This window comes from Lygodium microphyllum, chromosome 10 (genome assembly GCF_053477565.2).
Source record: "Lygodium microphyllum isolate KBCC chromosome 10, Lygodium_microphyllum_v1.1.10, whole genome shotgun sequence".
Classification (NCBI taxonomy): Eukaryota; Viridiplantae; Streptophyta; class Polypodiopsida; order Schizaeales; family Lygodiaceae; genus Lygodium; species Lygodium microphyllum.
This window is the reverse complement of record NC_141144.1, coordinates 29,749,137-29,772,871: the sequence shown is the minus strand read 5'-3', so window position 1 is coordinate 29,772,871 and position 23,735 is coordinate 29,749,137. Positions and strand designations below refer to the sequence as shown.

Sequence of the window (23,735 nt, the reverse complement as noted above, 5' to 3'; positions counted from 1 at the left end):
GAGTTGTTGGCTCTCTATGAGGCAAGTTGGGGGATTTTTGGTAGTGCCCAAGTTCTAGTCGGGGAGCTATGAAAAGTGTTTCTCAAGAGTTTTTATATGCATAGTTCAAGTAGTTGACGACATGCACCACAACCAGGAAGGATAAGGGAGTTGAACATGCAATAACTAGATAATAAAGAATATCATGGGACATATAAATTGACCTTCTAGTATGATGTTCATACAAATGCATTTGCATTTATTATACTTGACATTTTAGTTTATAAGTATATTTGAGCAGTCAACTTAAATACTAAGGTTGATGTTAATACATTAGTTACACATATGGTTAGATAGTTAGTTTTAATTAATGTAGTTTAAGTAAATAGTAGTGCAGTCAATAATATGAGTTTAGCTATTTGTAGTTCGTTTAGTTTAGTATAGTTTAGTTAGTTGGTTATTTGTTAACTAGTAGTTTAGTTAATGATATGAGTTTTTGCGAGTTACCTAATAGTTATTTATAATTAGTGCTTGATATTAATTTAGTTATAACTAGTTATTAGTGCAATTTAGTCATAGCAATGGTTTATGTTATCATGATTAGTTGGTTCATTACCATGATCGAAGGCTTAAATCTAGCAGACACAAGCACAAGTTGTAGTTGTTACATGTTATTTCTCAACTTTTACTATGCAAGGTCTTGGCAAGATTATTTCAACAACTGCTCTTACCCTAAAGGTTAACGAAGGTTTACCCATCTCTTCTTGTGATACGTAAAACAATTCAATCATGAAGCGTCAACTATGGATCTTCATGAAGATAGTTTGCAAGTTCAAAAATGACAATTGGTTACATGGGTCTCGAGTAGACCTGTCATGCCAAAAGAAATTTGCTCTTATTTCATGAGGTTGACTGTTTACTGACACTTTAATTGTATGTTCTACAAGGGTTTTGAGACAATAGGGCCTGACATTTGAGCTAAAGAAGGAAAAACAAAAAAAGGCAATGCTCTTGTACGCGATAGTGCACCCTTGTTTTAGCCGCTTGCGTAACTCTATAATTTGCATAACACTAGACGATTACGGGTGGCCATCAAAGGCAAAGACGAGAGCCGCTGGAGTGGGGGTGGATGGTGTGCCCAAGCTCCATTCTGGGCCCCACCCAAGGTCACTCAAAAGCGAGCACGTGTCCCTCCTCTCTTGTTCCACAGCCAATCAAAACGCACTCTATCGGCCTCCAGAAACAAAAAAACGAGATACATACTCTCTCTCTCTCTCTATCACTGTCTTCTCTCTGATTGTGTTCTGATGAAATCAAAATACTGGTCACGAATATCACATCCTGCGCAGGCCAGTGCAGCCATGGCCACCTTCTTCTTCTTCTTTTAGCGTGGCGAATTGGCTTGTGTATTTGCTTCTGACACACAGTAAGCGCGCATCCTATTCACATACGGCTAGCGATTCCTGCTGCCACGATCCCCGTCGAATCCTCTTCCTGTCTCCCGCAGGTTCGAGGTTTGGCTACGGCGGAGGTTTCTAGAAGCACTTGTAGTCGATCGTGTATTACGCACAGCTCAGCTGAGACATGTCAGAGAGCGGCGTAGATGCAAAGCTTGGCTATGGCGGGTGTTTCTAGAAGATCCTGCAGTTGATCGTGTATTACGTGCAGCTCAGCTGAGACATGACAGAGAGCGGCGGCAGCAATGCCGCCCGGAAACGCACATCACTTGCAGAAATAGAAGCAGGCCGCAGAAATCCAGCACGTTCCGTGTGCAATCCGGTCCCCCGATCTAACCCTGCCACACTGAACGAGGTACTTTTGGCTCTTCAAGAGACCAAGGAGGAGAGAGATGTCCGCATCAGAAACCTTTTCGATTTTTTTGACACATCACGGACAGGCTACTTGACTCATGCGAATATTGAGGAAGGCTTCCGTGCTTTAGCCATCCCTACACAGTATAAGTATGCCAAGGACTTGCTGGATGTGTGTGATGCCAACCATGATGGTCAAGTGGATTTTGAAGAGTTCCATCAGTATATGGATGATAAAGAGCTCGAGTTGTACAAAATATTCAGGGAGATAGATGTAAAGCATAACGGTTGCATTCTACCAGAGGAGCTACGTGATGCCTTATATCAAGCAGGTGCTATTTTGTTACTCTGTCTTTATCGTGGTTTGTCATGCATTTTTATCAAACATGTCATATATTGCTGTCATCTGTCATCCTGTAGATGATTGTGCATTTTGCTGCTTCTCGGTGCATTCTTAATGACAGTTTGTATTACATTTTGTATGACATCATTTCTCAGACTGTTGAAGTGCAATTCTGCTAATAGAAGGGGTCTATGAATGAAACATTTTCTTAGTATGGAAGGTTGGTCTTGTGATTCTGGTCAACTAATTGACTTGCAAATTAGGAGTTAAATGACCAAGTATGGAATTTAGTGGCAGCCTTCTCTGAAGTTAGTGTGAACCAATTCCTATGTGCATTGGTGGCTTTAAAAATTGTTAAGGCATTACTTTATTTTCCCCTCATGCTGCAACCACATTCATTCTTTGCATTCTTCCAAAGAGCTTCAGCCTTCAGCTTTCAGTTTCTGTTAAATTATGTTCAAGCCCTGCATATATCCAAGACAGTTAGTTTTAGCAAAGCGTTTTCCTATCTGACATCTAACCTTCCTAATCAACAATGAATATCAGAATCACTTTAGCTCAAAGCTTTGTTGGAAGTGTGGCGGGCTCAAGAGAGGTTCAGAGAGAAAGAGGGAGAGATCGTGTGTTTACATCACCAGGTCATCATGCATGTGCTTAGTAGCAAGACAATGTGAAGCATAAATAAGAGCAATGAGGGACAAACGGAAAGCAACTTGATAATGATGAAGATCACACAACAGCTATCACAAAACGCCCAACAGGTTGTAGCCAAGAGTGAAGCATTGACCAAGAGAGAGTGAACAATGTGTGTAGCACACATGTGGTGTGCCAGTAGACTCAATACGAGCACCTCACTACAGGAACCTTTAAAACACTTTATATAGAGTAGCATACATATTTGTATTGAACAATTTGTAGCACTCGTGTGGTGTGCCAATAGACTCAATACGAGCACCTCTCTACAGGAACCTTTAAAGCACTTTATAGAGTAGCATACATATTTGTATTACCCTTGCCTGATGCTTAGTAAATATTGAGTATAAAGAGACTACAAAGATACAAAGAAGTAAAAAAAATGCTAGAACCATGGATGCTTTAGTCCTATAGAAAATGGTTGTGTCTCGGAGACAGCACAAAGAAGACTCCTCAAGGATGAAGCATGGGATGAAAAACAACTCCCCATAGGTATTGGCTCACTAGGATAGTCCAAGCAAGAGTTGTTCCAAGCTCCAAGTTGAACATGGCAAGGACTAGACTAACGGATCACCTTCAAGCACCATAATTGGATTCCCTCAAGGAAATGAAACAAAAGATACACCCAAGAGATGCCAATCACGAAGCACTCTCAAGGTGAATGTCATATCCACCATAAGAGTGCTCACAAGTAGATGAATCCTCCAATGGTTGCTGAAGGGTTTGCTTTGATGACAAGCCCCTTTGAAGATATCCATTGGATGGAGCACTTGCATCCATAGCTTTTGGTGTAAAAGAGTGGGGATAGATGGGTAGGATACAGGGTTAGCATAGGAATATCCGGTTATGTTAATGGGGTATTCAAGGTGTTGAGAGACTGAATTAGGGCATCAGTTATCAATAATCAAGTCTCTCTTTACCCTTCCTTCTAGCTTTCATGGCTTCCTCTCCCTAACCTAGCCTACCTAACCACTAACTAACTAAGCTACTAACAGCTAACCTACTTACAACTAACTTACAATAACCTACTGGCCAACTTACAACTAAATAACTAATAACTAATCTACCTAACCACTAACTAACTAAGCTACTAACAACTAACATGCTCTCTCTCTCTCTCTCTCTCTCTCTCTCTCTCTCTCTTTCACAACTAAACCTCTTCTTGGCATTCTCTCTTCTTGTCTCTCTCTCTCCTCTCATTAGAGTTGGTATTAGAGCCTTGGTCTTTGGTCCCTCCTTCCTTCTCTTTCCTCATATCCAGTTATATTTTCCAAACCCCAACAACCCCCCCTCCCCCCCCCCCCCCCCCCCCCCCCCCACCCCAAACAAGTCAAAGAGGTACAGAAGGGACAGGAGCTGTAAGAAGCTTTAATGGAGTACCACAAGGTGCTGGCAGCCTTTATTAGAAATCTCATAGGAGCCATGGCCTAGTTGGAGGTACTCAAGTCAAATTTAGCAGCTCATTTTCAACATTGAGCATGTGTGGACATGATGGAGGATAGCTTATCCTCAACTCCAATCCCATGCTCATGGCGCCATGCACCTAATGTGGATGTAAGTCTTGAGCGACTATATAGCTGTTCTCTCGGATCTTCTTCATCTCTATATAGTATTACCAGAAGAAAATCTTGTGATGTGATGACTGAGGCAATCCTGGAGCTGTGCAGCCATTCTACATGAGGAGTTAGATGCTGGTCTACCTGCTCTAGATCTTCTTCATAAAATATCTTTCTAGGAGCTGCAGCCACGCGGTTTGGTCTTTCAATTTGGATCACTATATTTTTATGGTATCGGGCAGGGAAGGGTATCATTGGGCTTAGAGTCATCTTCATTCAGATCATTGAAACCTTTGTTAGCAGGCTTGAGCATGGATGTGCTAATTAGCTGATCATTTTCAAATGGGCTTGCAGCCTTCAGCTTTAATTTACTGACTAGCTCCCCATCGTCTTCATTCTCTTGCTCCGCACCCAGCTGCTGTTGCTTTTATTTCTGGGCGGATTTAGGAACTCTGCAATCGTACCAGATCAGGAATTGTGAATGTTTCTGTATGTTCCTAAAATTGTTCTAACTGTAGAGAGAGCTCTTGCTCTTGGGAGAGTAGCTTATGCCTTGGATGAAGAGATTCATCAAAAGGGATTGATTGGCTGCAATGCTGGCTATCGCACCAGAATCTGTGGTGCTACCTGTTGCACCAGAAAGAGTGTTTCTGTGAAATTTACCTTTGCTTTTGGCCCATGAATCTTCTGAGCAACAACATGATAGGCTTGGGCCACTTCTCCAACAATGTCAAATGTGCCCAGCCAATACTCTTGATCCTTTCTTTGGATCTTGTATTTCTGCTGCCCATTTCCTTTAATCCGACCATGCTAACAGAGATCAGGTTGCTCTCAATTGTTGTGTAATTAGTCGGATCCAAAAGCAGCCAGTAAGCTAGAAGTTCATTTCATTCAGCTTCCTCAAAAGAAGCTCCGAGTAACCATGTTGATCTCTACAACAAAGCCATTGGAAAGGCTGAATAAGGCATATTGAGAGAGGTAATTCCTAACAGCACAGATTCCAGACTGGCTGCTATTACTAGTGAGCACTCTTGCAGAGAAACTTACAGAATGTGAAGACAGAGGTGAGGTTGGAGATAGATGATCAACATTCATATCATTGCAGCTGTGGGAAGTGCTGAACTGGTTCAGTTAAACAAAAGTGTTGTGCCACCAAACGATTGATTTGGTGTGGAGAAGAACAAGCCTAATGCCTGGGCCTTACCAAACTAAGAAGTGAAAGAACTTGTGCCAACATTGAATAAGCTAGACCCTCCCCCAGAGCTAAACACAGAGGCAGGTGATCCAAATGTTGAGGATCCAGCTGCAAATCATGTTCATTATTCAGTGGGCAAACCAATGTAAAGCATTTGTGATCAGGAAACCGTGCATCGAGAATGGCAGGTCTGCAAAAATTCTTGAAATGCCCACTCTGAGTCAACCCAAGGGATTGGGAATGGATTGAGACACGCAGTGAGCCAGTGCTGGCTTGAACAGAAGAGAGCGTATCAGTTAGACTCCATTTTCTTCTCAAACAGTCTTGACAGATTGAGGCTTCAATTCAGCAAAACAAGTTCGAAGGCATTCAACAATGTTGGTTTCTTTAACTATTTTTTCTCTGTCACGAATTGGTCATTAGAGTCATTGAACAGAACACAGTGCTCCCATTTCCAGCCAAACAGGCAGCATCCTCATCCTCGGACTAGTGCTTTGAAGATCAACACCACCACTCTGGGTCCTCTGGTGTTGCATCTCAGAGCAGCTGCTGTTCTTGGCCACTCTCTTCGCCTTACTATTTTTCTTTGATTGTACTGACAGAAGGATCTTTAGAGCAGAGCAAGATGACTGAATGCATGAAGGAGCCACACAAAGTGGTATGATGTAGGCAGGCTCCAAGCAGATCAAACGAGAAGCTCTCTGAACTTCCAATTTATGAGAGGTCTTGCATGGCCACAATCCCATAAGATTTATCATGTCCATCCCCCTATTTTGAGCTGAACATAAGTGGGTTAGAGGTCCTGCTTGCAATGGCAATGACCAGAATCCAATGAGCTGAATACTGTGTTCCAGCAAAAAATAAAGCATGAAGCCACGTTGTGGCTATTTGTAGCATTTTTCCTCGTTCTTGGAAAGATATATCATTCTCATGAATTCTGCACCTTGCCTTCCCATAATGAAATTGGGAGCTACAGATTGTTTGGGGAAACAATCTTTTGGTCCAGCTCTGTAGATTTACAAACCTTGCTAAGTACAATCAATATGCCAGTTTGAACCAGGTCGTCAGCAAGCCTCATAATTTTCAAAGGCCGCAAGTGTCCCAAAGGTTGAAAAAGGAGTGATGAACCTCTTGCAGGTAATAATCCTGCCCTGAAGATGATTCTCTTCTATCCCTTCATCATCCACAAAATTGATGCTTTGCTTGTAGCTCTTAAGGGGGAGCCATTTGAGGAAACTATGTGGTCCACTACCTACGTGCAGAAGTTGATGGTGCTATTATTTAAAAGCAACCAACGATTGAATTACTGCACCAAAGCTCACTTACCAGCTTGTGGTACCACTCCATGATAATCAAGTGATTGAGAAGTTGAAACTGCAGGAAGTGCCATCTTTCGTGGTATTTTAGACATGAGCAGTGTTGCAGCAACTCCCTCTCCTAAGATGTGTTAGTGCTGTATGAGACAACAATGCTATTGTCTATGAGAGTGATGCAAACCCAGGTAGAGGTGTGTTAGATGTTGCTAAATCTGATGTGACCGCTGTTGTCACTAAGGAATCCCTAGTATTGAAGAGGGAGAGACTTGGCTGTAGCAAAGGTACTATATAACTCACAACAATTGTTACTAACAAGTGTTTGACCTGAATGAGGGGTGAAAATGCAAGTGTGGACAGCTTGAAATTCAGATTTGTAGATTTGTCTGCATGGCTATGAAACTGGAGATTGCTTGGAACATCGAGGAGTGGTAGCAGTAGTGAGCAACAACAAAATCAACTTAGTCATGGCTCCTCGTTCTTACTCCCTCTTGGCATCCCAAAATGAATGCATTGAATGCTACTCTATGGCGACGTGAAGCTCTCAGGGCTGCGAGAGACAGCCAACTAATTGAGCAACACAGTGAATTAATGTTTAAGATGGACCGAGTGATCTCAGCCATCTTAGCCACCAATACTCAAGCCAAGGCAACCAATGACAATTGCAACCCTTACAACTCAAGTTACTCAAATGGTAGCACTTAAAAGGATGGATCAGCACGATTATGAGCAACAGCATGGGCATTCTCATGGAAATTACGAGTACCATGATCATTGGTATGGGTCTAATGAGCAAAGGCAGCAGCTTGTGCCTACTTATGGTCAACATGCATATGATGATTGTGCATATTATGAGCAGCAACATGCATTTGCTGACTATGCACGTTCTTATGAGTTGCATTATGGTCACTGGAATGGACAACCATCTAGGTAGTCTTACGTACATGGGCAGCATCATGCAAATGCATATGAGTATGTACACGGTGAGCAACATCACCATCAGCAACGGAGTGCTCTATATCATTAGCCACTTGATCATTACTATGAGCAACATGAGCATCCTTATGAGCAACATGATGCCTCTAACGGACAATGCCATGATGAGGGCATCTCGCTGTAACTTCATGAGAAGGAGCCCCTTCAATCCAAGCCTCTTAACTTTGATGGCCCAGTAGTAGCCACGAATGTAGGGCTTATGGACATGCAATGCCTAGGGGTTGATGCAGTGAGTGTAGTGGTGATTGTAGCCTCATTTGCTCCAGTCCTACGTGGCACAGTGGTTCCTGATGAGTTTATGAACGAGTCAATGCATGCTATCGTGCAGGTCATTGCAGATCTTGTGCCACAATCAGTGCTTGAGGATGACACTATGAGTCACTTATATGATATAGTGGATGTATTGGATCATAATTATCCTTTTGACCTTGGTGGTAGTGTAGAGACCCATGCTTGTATGGATGAGCCTTATGCTTTTGATGCTTACCATGTAGGTTATCCATTTGATCGTGGGGGAAGGAATGGTTCGGAAAAGCCCTACCTTGATCAGCATTTCACTAGTGCAACCCCTACCCTTTTATTTCAAGGGTGCGATTTTGACTGAGGATTAGCTAACTTTGCCCTACTTTGAACTGCAGATAACTTACAGACAATACATTGTTTTAGAACAGTTTCTACCCTACATTAATGACAATCAAGTGTCACCTATGGGTTGAAAGTATGCTTCATGAGTTTCGTTTTGACATGTCACACGCCTCAATCGAAGCTACCCATAGAAAGTTATGACCAATTTTCTCCAGCAGACCTGTTTTGGACAGCATACTGTCCGCTGTTTGTCAGCCCCTAATTGTCAAGAATTGGTGGCCAAACTCATATGCTATCAACTTGCACATGTATGCATCCTATACACATTCGTTGTGCCCCAATTCCATATGAGATTGTACTTTCCCATACCTATATTATCCTTTGAAATGCTGAACAGAGTAGTACTCTGCAACCCCCCTCTCCTATGAGCCACACCCACCAATAAGTCCTCTTTTTGTTTTTGAGGGCAAAAACCTTTAGGGTTGGGATGGAATATAAAAGAGTGGGGATAGATGGGTAGGACATGAGGTTAGCATGGGAATACCTGGTTACACTGATGGGGTATTAAAAGTGTTGAAAGATCAAATTAGGGCATAAGTTATTATTAATAATCAAGTCTCTCTTTACCCTTTCTTCTAGCTTTCATGGCTTCCTCTCCTTCTTTCTCCTCTTCTTGGCATTCTCTCTTCTTCCTGTATTTTCTCTCTCCTCCTAGTCTATCTCTTTCCTATTCTTCCTCTTTCTCTCTCTTCTGCTCATTCTCTCTCTCCTCTCACCCTCCATTACGTATGGGAATAGGGAACAAGGAATAGAGAATAGGAATGAAGAACGCTATAGGAATGAGAAGGCTCCATTCAGGGAATGGGGAGGAAATGTGACATTAAAACATAGGAAAATCTAGGAATTTTTCACAATGCTGAAATAAGCACTTCACAAGTATTCAAATACACTCTAAAAGCATGCTCTAAAGATCACATTGTACTATTAAAAACAAAGTAAATGGTGTATTGTGCATGAAGACTAGTTGATGCTACAAAATGAGTGCATAGTACATAAAAAAGTCATAAAGGTAGAGAAACCTTGAAGGCTGAAGTATGTATCATGAAAGATCCAAGGCCCAAGTGGTAAGGCCAATGGTAGATACAAATGACAATGAACATACTAAATATGATAGATCATAAGACATAGATGGCAAGCTTGAGCCACAAGTTGCATTTGTCAAGCCTCAAGCCTCTAGGGCTGTTGGGCTCCTTCAAGATGTCCATAATAGCTTTCTCATCTCCCCCCTCATTTTTGGCCTCCACGATTGCCTTCTCAATTCCCTCCACACGCTCTCTCATACTTGCTCTTTCTCTTGCTCCATCTCTCATTGAGTAGGGCAAAGGGGCCAATAGAGTTTCATCTAACAATCTTCCATTGTAACTTTTTTGGCCTCATCTCCCACCTCATTTTTGGCCTCCACGATTGCCTTCTCAATTCCCTCCATAGGCTTTCTCATGCTTGCTCTTTCTCTGCATTCCACCATGTTACATGGGTGCATAGTGTCTACAAGGTGCAATGAATGCACAACAGGCTGAACCTATGAGTGGGAAGTGGAAATGAATAATGAACATGGGGTGAATAGAGAAGAAGGAGAAAAGAGAAACTCAATGAAATGAAGTAACAAAATTGACAAAAATTTGAATGATACAAGGTTGGTCTCAATAAGCCCCTACATGCACTATAGAGCATCGATGAGGGCAACTATAAATAAAACAAAATAGGAGAGGCAGCTATAAATAAGACAAAATGCTAAGGCTGCATGTTGGACCATTCTAAAATGTTTAAAATGCCTAATAAAACATAGTAAATGCTGCCCATGATTGAACTAATGTCCACCTTGCCTATGGAAAGGGGGACATTGCTCATGGGAAGAAATGCCTACCCAAAAATGAGGGAAAGAGGTTGGGAAGTGTTAAATGCAAGAGTGTACCTCCACTTAATGTGTTTGGGACAAATGAAATGACAGACAAATACATAGCCAAAGCTCCTAATGTCCTTGTTTGACTCAGATTGAGGCTCACAAGCAGGAGATGACCCATGATGCCTGGGCACAAAGTTTCATGTTTGGTAATGCATTTGCATCCCACGGTGCTTATGAGGCTCAACGAATGAGTGTTGGTCATGCAAATGCTTCTTTTGGAGTTGGTCATGATGCAAATACAAGAAATGTACCCTTTTTGCAATAGCTAATGTATAATAACTTGACACCCGAAAGGGCAACAAAAGACTATGATGAGGGTGGAAAAGGACTAATGTTTGAGTTCTTCAATGGTACACAAGATAGGCTAAAAGCTTTGACTTTCATTCAGCTGTTTGAATCGTCCTATTCAGGAGGCAACTTTGCCAAATCCTCTATGATGCAAAAGGCAACCACTTTCTCCAAGGTGAATGCATTGGAGTGGTGGTCCATGCTCCTAATGTAAGGTAGAGTATGGTCAACATGCATACAATTCAAGAAAATTTTGACATTGAATTGGTTGACTAGTATATTGGAGGTGAATAATATGTAGGCTAATTGTGAAATGTATTTCACTAGCACTAAAACACGAAATATCTAAAACGTTTCAGTGAAATGTGAAACACAAGTAAAATACATGACTAAATTTACATTTTTTAAATGGAAAATTATTATTATTTATTACTCTTTTGAGAGTTTTTAGATACTCTACATATAGGATAGACATCATTTGTTGACATGAAACAACTTGCATGGTATAAATATGTAAGTTGCAACTCTTTATTCGTAAAGAAATCTATCTCATATATATTATTCAATCGTTTTACTTGGCGTTTTGCTTGGGACTTGCTCAAAGGTGAAATGTTTCAATTTGAAATGCAACGTTTCAGAGATGAAACATTCCGGGGGAGAAACATTTCGCGGTTACCTTGACATTATGACAGCTTGAAACAAGCTTGATGCAACACAATAAAAAATTAAAAGGAGCAGTTCTGAAAATCACGCTGAAAAGAGGTCAAAACAGTAAGAAAAGGGATGCCCAATCACACAACATGGGGAATTAAGGGCTGCAAATAAATGCTTTGTTTGTGAACAGGAGAATCACATGGTCAAGAACTGTCCCAATAGACAACAAGTTTGAAAATCACAAAATCAAGGAGATCGCAAAGGAAAGAAAACTAAAACATCAATTGGATTGATGCAGATGTTGTTATTGATCAGCCCAATGATAGTACTACTGAGTTATATAGATCTTAGGTCAAAATCAATGATAGCCAACTTTATCTCCATGGACATGGTAGTCCATCTAGACCTCAAAGACGATGAGATGGGACCCATGGGAGAAGTTGGTATGGCGTACAAGGGCCATGCAAAGCCTATCACACCACTCATTGGGAAGCTTCGCTTGCAAATTCAAGGATAAGTGGACAACAAAGAGCTTTTCATCACATCTCTTGAGGGTTGTGATGTCTTGCTTGGTATACCTTGGTGCCATCATGTGCATGCAGTGATTGATTTGCATGCTAAAGTGATAACTATTCAGCATAAAGGCAAAGCCCATACCTTGGATGTCAAATTGAAAGGGAAATCTGTCCCTGTTGTATCAATTGCAACTATTTCTAAAGTAATGAAAAATCACCTTTCAATATACTTGGTTTTCACTTAGGATAAGGTTGATAATGAAAATGTTGGGAACATGTCCATGTTAGAGAAGCATTGCATTTCATTTCTAGAAATGTAAGCTAATTGCTTTCTCAGTCACTTCCAAGGCAGCTACCGCCTCAAAGGCCAAAAGATCATGGCATAGAGCTTATCCCTAGAAGTAGTCCTCCTAACAAGCCACCCTACAAGGTGAGTGTAGTCGAGTAGTAGGAGATAATGAGTCACACATGATTGCTAACACTCCTTAGATCTTGGATGTGGCGGATGTTATGTGCACGGCAAGTGCTCTTCAAGAGCAAGGAGGTCACTCTCGCAACTTATAAGAAAAGAACTGGAAAGATAAATTGAACTAGAACTTGATTGCGGGATAACTCGATTACAAGAGAATGCTTACAAGAGCTTGGCTTGATTACAAGACAAGGCTTGATACAAGACAAGGCTTGATACAAGACAAGACTAGAATAAGACAAGAATTGGAAGAGAACTTACGTCGCAGGAGCCTCACAATTGGTGTTGGCAAGACTGAAGGGCTTGTAGCCCATGACACATATTTATACTATAGCTTAGGGAGGTTAAGCAGAACACATGTCGTTACAACAAGATGCCACATGGCATGACATGCATATTGACACATGGCATGTTGACATCAGTGATGACATAAGCAATAATGCAGATATCTTTTAGAATGTTCTAGAATCTTCTAGAAACTTTATGGAACCATGGGCTGTCCCAACTTGCATATGAACCAAGGGTTGTCCTTGCTTGAGTGTTCGTTATATTTCCTCCCCTTCTAGCACCAAGTTCCATGAGGGGTGGCGGTATGCTTTTGAATAGGCCTTGGCTTGGTTGGGTATTGAAGATGAAATTTGCAAACCTTAATAGGAGCTCTTTGAAGATGTGAAGCTGGTTCCCATGTTCATTCACTCACATCATAATCCTTCTAACAGACAAGATACTGCAACTAGGATTTTGTCTACTTATATTCTTGGCGATCTTCGATTATGATTGGAGGCAATGGCTTTGGTACTCTTCTAGGGATATTGGATATGTGACATGGCTCCAAGACCGATACATGGAATATAGGATGGATTTTCATGGATTGGGAGAGTTGGAGACGATGATTGGATTTACTTGGCCAAGAATCTTGAAGGGCCTAAGGTGTTGTTACTCCAGTTTTTGGGAGGGTAAGGAAAGCGTAGATCACATCGAAGTATCCAAACTTGATCTCCAATTTTGTATGATGGATGTTGCATTCAAAGCTTATTTGCATTTCTTTTATATTTCTCTTGAGCTTGTTTGATTTTTGCTTGCAACTCTTTATGAATATCAAAGAGGTGTTGAGTTAAGTCTGTAGCAGCTAATTCTTCTCTTGTGATCTTACATGATAGTCTATCCTTGAATGGTGCTAACTGAGTGGAGGCATGGGAGGAATCATTGTATGCAAACTTAGTAAGGGGTAATAGATCCACCGAATTGTCTTGATGATAGTTGATTGTGCATCTAAGGCATTGCTTAAAGACTTGATTCACTCTTTTTATTTGTCTGTCACTCTGTGGGCGATTGGTTGAAGAAAGGTTCACTTGTACTCCCATAAGTTTAAAGAGGTTTCTCCAAAACCCAGACATAAACTAGGGACCTTGATCACAGACAATATCATCAGGTGACCCGTGGTGCCGATATACTTGTTTGAGGAAAAACCTTGATGTCCCTTCTTCATTGATACTCTTGGGTGTTGGGATAAATTGTGCCATTTTTGTGAATCGATCAACCACCACCAAGATAGAATTATAAAGACAATAACATGATGTGACATGCCTTGTTGTCTTATGACTTTGTGAGCTTTTGTGTACCTTTGTGACTAATTTGTGTCATGATCACTGTATCAATCTTGGGATAAGGTAGTGTAAAGAAATACTCTGACACAGAAACGCAAATAACAATCGTACGATAAAGCATAGATTGATAAAGGAACTGAGTTAGGGTTAGGGTAACTCAGAGACAATGAACACAGAAAATAACTGAAGTGGTATAACTGCTGAATATACAATGCTCATGCAGCAAACACACTATACAGTGAATGAATACTAAACCTCGAACTCTTGTATCTCAAGGATCAAGGCAGGGGTAATGAGCTGGAGAGTGTGTCGCACTCCGAACGGATCTTGAATTGCAGTAAGACAGCCTCCGGATGTTGAACACAAGCAAACATAGCAATGAGAAGCTAGATTTGATGCAGATAACAATGAGGAGAGAGAAAGACTAAAAACGCAGGCAAGACAGCTTGCAAGAGAGAGAAAGACTAAAAACGTAGGTAAGACAGCCTGCAGGAGAGAGAAAACTGCCAAACGCAGGCCGGACAGCTTGCAAGAGAGAGAAAACTGCCAAACGCAGGCCGGACAGCCTAGCGATAGACTGTAGAAGCTGGGCGACAGCTGGAGGAGAGAGTAAACTGCCAAACGCAGGCTGTAGATGACGTGGCAGGCAGTACGGTAGCAGGTCTGTGCAGGAACAACAGTCGCCTGGCTTGGATCAGCTCCAAACTGTGAGAAGAGGGCTAGAAATCAGGCGCCAGCTAATGTAGACAGCTTTGGCTAAGATGTCCTCTGTGAACAGTGTGGGCAGCAATCTGAAACATCTAAAATCTGCAAAAATGAGATTGAAGGATGAATGGAGGGCAGCATACGTATTTATAGAAAGTTTGGGCTCTCCCAAGTGGGTTTGTACTTATGGGACACAAAAACTTTCTAGGATCGCGTTTCTTTCAAATAAACAAGGTTTCTTCATCAATTAAGCAAGTTTTGGGGTTGTTTAAGTAAAGCTAATGCATTTTTAGCTCAACAGGTAGTTCAGCAATGAAGACCATGGATAAGGATGACCATGGCTTACTTGGAGGAGGTAATGGTTGAAGAAGGCCATGAGGTTGATGACGAGGGACTTTAGCTCAATTGCACGGATCACAAGAACGCACAAAGTCCTTGACTAGTTTCCACATTTATGGCCACCAAAAATCCCTCGAAATCAGCTCAATTATCTTGTTAATCCCAAAATGCCCTACTAAGGGGAGATCATGTCTCTTTTTGAGTATATTCACTTGCAAAGGACTGGAAGGAATATAGAGGAGTCCTTTATAATAGATCAGCCCATCAATATTGTGGAAATCCCTTTGAGTTTGTTCTTGGCCTTGATGAAATTGCCTCTTTGTGTCCTTGGTAAATGAGTCTTTTGTTATTTCCTTTTAACAAGAACTCAAAGTCTTTTGGGGCTTTGCTGATAATTGCCGTTAACTTTAGTTGCTTAGGTTTCAAGATTACTGAATTCTGTTGGTCATGGGCTGCTTCCCTCGCTTCAATGGATCAGCATGGATGAGAATGGTGTTGGGATGTAAAGGTCCTTTATTCACCTCGGTGTATTGTACACATGTATCATTATATTGTTTATGTGAATACACCCTTACGTACCCGAAGTATAAATACATTTTATTCTTTGTGTACCAACACATTGTTGGTACACTCAAATCAGATCGTACTCTCTCTGTCACTCTCACTCATTCACTTGCACACTTCTGCTCTAGCGCACTCTCAACAACTGGTATTAGAGCATAGGTTGTGCACGCTTCCCAAGACCAGCAGGTAGCAGGCGACTAGTAGGTAGGCTGTAGCTCAACAAGTCATGTGTGGAAGACCAGCGGGCAATCAAGCTTAAGACATGTAGGTGCAGTTGACATACGACACGGAGGTAGCAAACGAACAAGTCATAAGAAGATGCGTGCGGTGTCGCAGTGCATAGAGTTAAAGGTCACCACAGGGGTTTGGCAAGAAAACTAGACAAGATAGATAGAGATGTGTCTTCAAGAGATAAGCAGATTACATTGAATGTTTAAAGGTTTAAGAGGTACTTCACGGTCAATCATAGGGGTTTGAGAGAGAAGAATGTATGGGGGTTCAAAAGCTTAGACTCCGGAGATGGTAGAGATAAGAGAAGGGTTGAAGGTTTCAAGCCAAGTTCTTGAAGATGTTAATAGAGCTTCCAACTGCATGTTCTTAGAAAAGATCACAAGAGTATTATGTCATAAGTTCTAACTCAAATCAAGCTTGTTTTCTTGACTGTAAGAGCAATCACAAATCATAAAATCAAGTACAATATGGTGTCATGTATCATAAACAACTCTGCATCCCATCATTCATACATGATGCCATAGCATGAATCAACTTTGCATGATTACATTCAATGTAGACTGTTAGGGACAAAAGCTTATGAGTCAATTACAAGGCTTGTAGGGCAAAGAGACCTGCTTCAAGAGAGCTTCAAATTGAGTTTCTGATAAGGATAAGTTACCATAGCCAAGAAATAAGAGAAAAAGCTCCTCTTAATTTAACTCAAATCATCTATGAATGATTTACAAACATTGCCCTGCCATAGGGGCACATAATTCTTGTATATTTTGACAAGATGTCTTCTGTAGAGTAAGAAATGAATTAAAATAACACTATTATAGCTGATTCTCTGAATATGACTGAGGATATTGGCCCCAAATCAGCCCAAATATGTTCCGGAATTCACCTCTTATGATAGCATAAACTTCCCCTAACACGGTGTCGATGCGTTTGGTGTCGAAAGTCTACCACGGGGATAAGAGATAGCAGGGTGAAAGGAGATTCAGGGAGAGGAGTAGACGGAAGAGAAGGGGTTCGAAGAAATAGAAGATGTAGAACACAGAAAGAAATAGAAAATGTAGAAGAATACTAGTAGAGATGAAACCTGTCAGTTTATTTTTGCATTATGAGAAGATAAAACTATTGTAGACAAAAACGTGTATAAAATAATACCTTCCTCTATGCTGATCAGATTGCCAATCTGATGCTTCCATTGGCTTCGAAAGGAGGGTAATATATCAGCACACCTGGCCAGAATTCTGTCAGATCACTCCCTTTTCATCTCCCACTTCAGAGTGTTGTTCATTGACTGAAAACAGCGATTGCACGTCATGCGATTTCGCTAATCTTTCTTTTTACATAAAATCCTCTCAAAATAGCTGAATGTTACATGCTTTCTTTTACATGTTATCCTAATCTAGAAGTTGTCTACATTTTTATGAATTTTTACAAGAGATAATATCTAAAATATCAAAAATTGGCTAAAACTTGTCCAAAAATCTAATATTTTTGAACCACGGATACTAACACTAATGCCTAAAGTGGCATTGTCTCTCTAGATCTATAAGGAAGCCGCACTCTAGAGTTTTTCACACGATGTGCGTGTAGCGGCACGACATCCACCCCCTCCTAACCTGCACATCCTTTGGCATGTACCAAAGTCTTACGGATCTGTAGTGTCAGAAGAAGTATCTTCTGCTATGTCAATGTTTTCATCTTCTGCCTCTTCTTCTTCCTCTATGTCTTCATGCTTTTAAATTATATCAAAGTCTTCTAACTCATATGTTGAACTTTCTCTTCGTTTGAAGAGCTTGATTTTTTTTCCAGCTACGGGTATCTTCATGCTTGTCCCATCCAATTTAGCCAATGAATATGTGGCATTGTCATGAACAACCTTTACCACATACGGGCCAAACCAACGCTTTACCATCTTCCTAGAAGCAATGTATTGATTATCTAAGCTGCTGTCATAGACAAGCACCCAGTCATTTTCTTGGATAGCTCTTGGCCAAAGTCGATGTTGTCTATCAAATCTTCTTTTGTTTTTTAGTCTTGCTGTTTTTAACTTCTTAATAGCTGCTTGAACATCTTTAGGCCTTCTTTCTAGTTGCCATATACGCAAAGTCAGTAACTCTTCTCTACTGATGCCTTCCTCCCAAGGTAGAAGATTCCATGTGAGAATAGATTCTTCAATTGGCATAATTGGTTGTTGTCCATACATAAGTTCAGCTGGCATATAGCCAGTCATTGTACTATGAGTAGTCCGGTCAGCCCATAATGCAAAAGGTAGCATTTTAGGCCATTCTTTGATCTTTCCTCTACAAGACTTTGCTAGAGCTTTGAGAATAGGTTGATGTTCTCTCTCACTCTTTCCATTGCCTTTAGGATTATAGACTGATGTCAAAGCCAAGTTGATACCCAATTGAGCAAAGAAGTTGCGTGCCTCATCGGCATCCAATTCTCCTCTATGTGCGGTTACCTTGCCAACACAACCATATCTGCAAAATACTTCTTCAGGCAAAAATCGACAAACAGCTTGAGTGGTTTTGGTTGTTAAAGCTTTACCTTCAACTTGATTGGTTAGATATTCTCTTGCAAGTACTGAATACCGCATATTCCATATCCATGTAGGCATGGTTACAAGATCAATAATCCATCTATAATGTATAGACAAGGGATAAGTTGGTTGTAACCCATCTCGATGCTTGACCATAGAATACATCTGACACACATAACAGGTTTCAACAAAATGCTCTATATCTCGATACATGTTCTACCACCAGTATTTTTCTTTGACTTTAATAAAGGTTCTCCATATATCTCTATGGCTAGCCCACAAGCTTTCATGAAATTCCTTCATTACTTGTAGTTGCAACCTTTTATTACCTAAAACTTAGATAGGCGCTCCTTCTTCTTTGCGTGCTTTCATAGATGCCCATTTGTAAGAAAGAAGCCATAAGCTTTCCTCTTAATATGCTTGAACTCTTCATCAGTCCAAGTCTCTTTCTCTTCATTGTGCTCAAATATTGGCCGATCTTCAACCAATCCTCTTCGTAATCTTCTTCAAGGAAACGAACTAGAACTTGAGCAATGCAATGAGCATGCTGGCTTCTAGTTGACCACCCTTCTTTCATAGATAAATCTTTGATCTTTGTTACTGTATGCTGATTTACAGCAGTATCTTTTCCTATTCTTACTGTACTTAATGCTATACTATTAAAAAGATTAGCTTCACCTGCAAGATTTAGCTTTGGGTTTGTATATGCAGCAAGTGAAAAGGTACTTTCAGTAGCCATGGAATGAAATTCAGCAAGTATAGATTCTTTAGCTTCATCTTCTTTCATCAGCTCTTCTTAATTGTTATATCTTGCACGTGACAGCATGTCAGCAATTGTATTCGCCTTTTCTGCAATATGCTTTAATTCGGGGTTGAGAGATTTAATATATGCAATCCATCTTAGCATAGCAATATCGGGTGTAGAGTAGTTGGCAATCATGCCCAAGAGTGGAAGACAATCGGTTTCTACCACTATGGAAGCACCTATAAAGTATTCACGATCACACTTTAATGCTGTTACAACTCCCCACAATTCCCTTTTTACTTGTGCATACTTTCTTTGACGTTCATTGAGAACCTTTGCTCCAAAATGAATTGCATACCTTTTATCTTCAAGGTCTTCTTGGCCAACAGCCCATCCTATCCCAATGGGACTTGTATCCACAGTAAGGATGATGGGTTGACCATTTAAATAATTAGCCCTTTTGCGAGTAGGGGCTGAAATTAACAACTTCTTTAGTATGCGTATAGTGAGAGTATGCTCTTTCCCCCAAGAGAATCTTTAGTCTTTTCATAATAATTGATAGAGATTTTCGGCTACATGAGCAAAATGTGGTATCCATACGAGATAGAATACACATGCACCGAGAAACCTTCTCACCTCTGAAATATTTGTGCATTTTTCTTGCATTTTGCTGATGGCATCTATCTTGATTAGTGAAGGTTTACGTCCGTAGGGGCCACACAGATGTCCAACCACTAAAACTTCTTCTACTTCAAAATCGACTTAGCTTCAGAAAGGGTAAGATGTACCTCTTCTAGCCTTGTCAAAATCCTGTCACAATCATGAATATGGTTAACTACAAATGTCCTGCAGCCATCTTTGTCAAGCGCCTTATTCTTTTCATAGACTTCATATCCCTTGATAGGTACATCATCAAGAAATGGAAGAGTAAGTTGTGGAATAAAGTCCCTTAAGACTTTGTGCATGGCATTTATCATATGGGCTACGGAGTTTGTTGCACCTTGTGGTAGAGTGTACATGCGGACCAATCCAAGAGGTGTCTTCATTGTGGTAATATCTCGGCTTTCTAATGAAAGCTGAAATTGGTCATATCTTGAATATAGGTCGCCCATAGAATAAATTGCTCTACTTGCAAAAGCTTCAGCAAACTCATCAACAATTGGACCCGAACTAACATTTCGGATTGTGACACGATTAACAGGCTGTGGATCTTGAATGAATCTTAAGGATCCATTTTTCTTGGGCACGGTAAACCATCGATTTGAATAAGGTGTTGAAGAAGATTCTAAAATCTTCATTCTGATCTTCTCATTTAGAAGTTTCAATAATTTGGGCAAATGCACCTTTGGAACGGGAATGGGCTTGAGGTTCCAAGGCACATGTGGGACTATAAAAATGACCATAGGAGCCATAATATTTGGATCCACACAGCCTATTTCACTTGGCTGAAATGCAAAAGCTTTTCCATGTTTCATTAGCATTTGTATAAAAGAGTGTTTTTCGGCTGGCGAAAGGAAAGAATTTTCACCTATTTTGAGCTCTTTTATACTTTCAGATGTGAACTTGCTTGACGGGAGTTTGCACGTGGAATCACAGGCTTCAGATTTGTGCAAATTTGAGCCTGGAAATTTGGTGCTTTTTTCAGATTTGATGCTGTTTATACTTGACAGTGACATTTGTGTCAGAAATTGCAAACATTGTGCATGCTGACCTTAGTTACATTGGGGATTTTGCCAAATTTGTTGGAATTTTGCTCATTCGAGTAAAATTTCTTGACATTGGATCTGAAAAATTGGGGTTTTTCATGTATTGATGAAATTTTGCTTAGCTGGGTCAAATTGGCTGACTTTTACGCACTGTTGGACTTGGAAATTTGGGATTTTGTTCAGATTTTGGTAAATTTCTGCAATATTTGCCCGTGTGGTGGTTGGTTTATGTAAAAACAGCAGAGATTTATTTCTGGTTAGGCAAGAACAACAGTGTATTTGTTGGTTCAGCTTGTGCTCTTGCAGTTCAGTGCATTTACACTTGTGTTTGTGATAAAAATGGCAGTAACTTCTTCTAGTTATGACATTAAGAGTTTGATGGAAATCAAACGGTTTGATGGTCAGGCCTTTGACCATTGGAAAGATCGTATGCATGGCATATTGATCTTAAAGGATTGTGAGGATGCTTTGCAAGAAGATAAACCCGCACAAATGTCTGATACAGATTGGGTCAAAGTCAACAAAAAGGTTGTGGCTTATATAAAGATGGGTGTCACTGATGACATTTTGACATACATTAAGGGCTTAGATACTGGTCATGCAATATGGGAGAAGTTAAAAACTACCTATGAGATCACCACACTTGTTAATCACGTGTATTTAATGCGCAAGTTGGTACAAGCCTGCATTTGAGAACTTAGAGTGCATTTACTGGTATTTTAAATCAGCTCAAGGATGCAAATTTGGATTTTGATGATAAGTTGAGGGCGATCTTTTTGATCATAACACTGCCTGATTCCTGGGGGACCTTGGTGGTTTCTCTTAGTAATAATCCCAATCTCTCGTACGATGGTGTAAGGGGTTCAATCTTGAATGAAGAAATTAGACGTAAGTCTAGTGGAGAAGGCTTGCTGATTCAGCTTACAATGTTAGAGATAGGGCTGAAAAGAAAAATGCAAATGCTGAACAGAGAAGCAGAAGCGTGATGTTACTTGCTATTAGTGTGGTCGGAAGGGCCACAAGAAACCTGATTGCAGGTACTACAAGAAGAAACAAGAGAGAAAGAAGAATGCAAGAGACAAAAAGAACAAAGAGGATAAGATTGATGTATATGAGGCAGTGGAAGGCAAGGAAAAGCCCAATGTGGCCTCTAGTGTAGTCATAGATGAGCTCTCGAATGCAGAGGCTGATGTATTATGTGCAGTAGATTATGATGCCCTTGTATATTACATGCATGATATGCAGATTACCAAGGCTGATGTGATTGATGCACTTTTGTCAGTTGATAATGGTGTCATTCAGACTTGGATTGTAGACTTTGGTGCCTCTTTCCATGTAACTCCTTACTTGGAGTGTTTTACTATGTTCAATGCAAGCAATTATGGAAAAGTATATCTTGGAAATAACCATGCTTGTAGCATTGATGGGATAGGCAGTGTACACATGTCTTTGGATAATGGGCAAGAGCTTGTGTTGAAAGATGTTAGATATGTGCTTGGCATCAAGAAGAGTTTACTATCTGTTGGACAGCTTGACTTGCATGGTTATACTATATTGTTTGGTGGTGGTTTGTGGAAATTGAAAAAGGGTTCCATGTTGATTGCAAAAGGAACCAAGAAGGCACTTTGTATTGTTTGCACTGTAAAGCTTTGAATGGCAAGTTTCTTGCAGTTGCTGAAATTGGCTGTCATTTGGAGTTGTGGCATAAGAGATTAGGCCATATGAGCCAAAAAGGACTTGATGTCCTTACCTCTTTGAAGAGGGTTGATAGAAAAGGCTCTAAACTTGATTTTTGTAATGACTATCAGTTTGGAAAGCAAATGAAAAATTCATTTTACTCTGGTGTCTCCCGTAAGTCGAATATTTTGGACTTGGTGCATTTTGATGTATGTAGTATGCCCGTGAAATCGTTGGGTGGTGCTGCATATTTTGTCTCTTTTATTGATGATTGTTCTAGGAAGGTTTAGGTTTATTTGTTGGAAAAGAAAAGCGAAGTGTTTGCTGTTTTTAAAACATTTCATGCATTTGTGACCACTTAGACAGGTAGAAAACTGAAATGCTTGAGAATTGATAATGGGGGTGAGTTCACATCTACTGAGTTTAAGTCTTTTTGTGACTTGTATGGAATCAAGAGGGAGCTTATAGCTCCTTACAACCCTTCTTCAAATGGGGTGGTTGAAAGATACAATAGGACTTTATGTGAAAGAGTGCAGTGCATGTTGTCCACTGCTAATCTCCCTCATGAATTTTAAGGAGAGGCACTTAAAAGTGCGGTTCACATTTGTAGCCGCTCACCAAACAGGTCCTTAAATAATGGCATCCCTGAGGAGATTTGGTTTGGCAAATCGGCCTCATATGACCATTTACGAATATTTGTTGCTTTTGTGTATGTTAGAGATGGGCTGAGAAGTAAACTTGACCCGAAATCCACCAAAGGTATTTTCATGGGCTATGGTGATGAGGGTGAATTTGGCTATAGAGTGTGGTTACCATAGTCCAAGAAAATTGTTCGCATGCGTAATGTTGTGTTTAATGAGGCAAAGTTGCTGAAAAGTACTTTAGCCTCTGATGAAGACATGAAAAAGGTCAAATTTCAGAATTTATAGCCATCTATCACTTCAATTGAGGAGCCTCATGATGCTATACCACAGGCTGAAACTGATGATCAGCCAGTTATTTTTGAGCTAGATGATGATGGACAGTAAATAGAAGCACAAGAGGTCATGGACAGCAAGATAGATTTTCTGATTATGAAAATGCAGGTGTTGGAAATGAAAATGAAGGTGTTGTATAGCATGAACAGCATGCTGAAAATGGCTTATAGCAGCCAAGAAATGCTGAAAATAACATAGCCAAGAAATGCTGAAAATAACATACCTTCAGATGTAGACCCAATTCCCGAGAATGTAGATAATTGGGTATACAGGTCTACACACTTAAGA

At 40.5% G+C, this 23,735-nt stretch overlaps 1 protein-coding gene across 1 annotated transcript in view; it reads left to right on the top strand.

Moving 5' to 3' along the window:
• Positions 1 to 1,228: 1,228 nt before the first annotated feature.
• The window catches only part of LOC148029838 (calcium-dependent mitochondrial ATP-magnesium/phosphate carrier protein 3-like), a 58,912-nt gene continuing 36,405 nt past the window's right edge, over positions 1,229 to 23,735 (top strand). Inside the window, exon 1 of the mRNA XM_087686157.1 lies at positions 1,229 to 2,122. Within this exon, the coding sequence (XP_087542283.1) occupies positions 1,660 to 2,122 (463 nt within the window). The 5' untranslated portion in view covers positions 1,229 to 1,659. The remainder of the gene's footprint in view (positions 2,123 to 23,735) is intronic.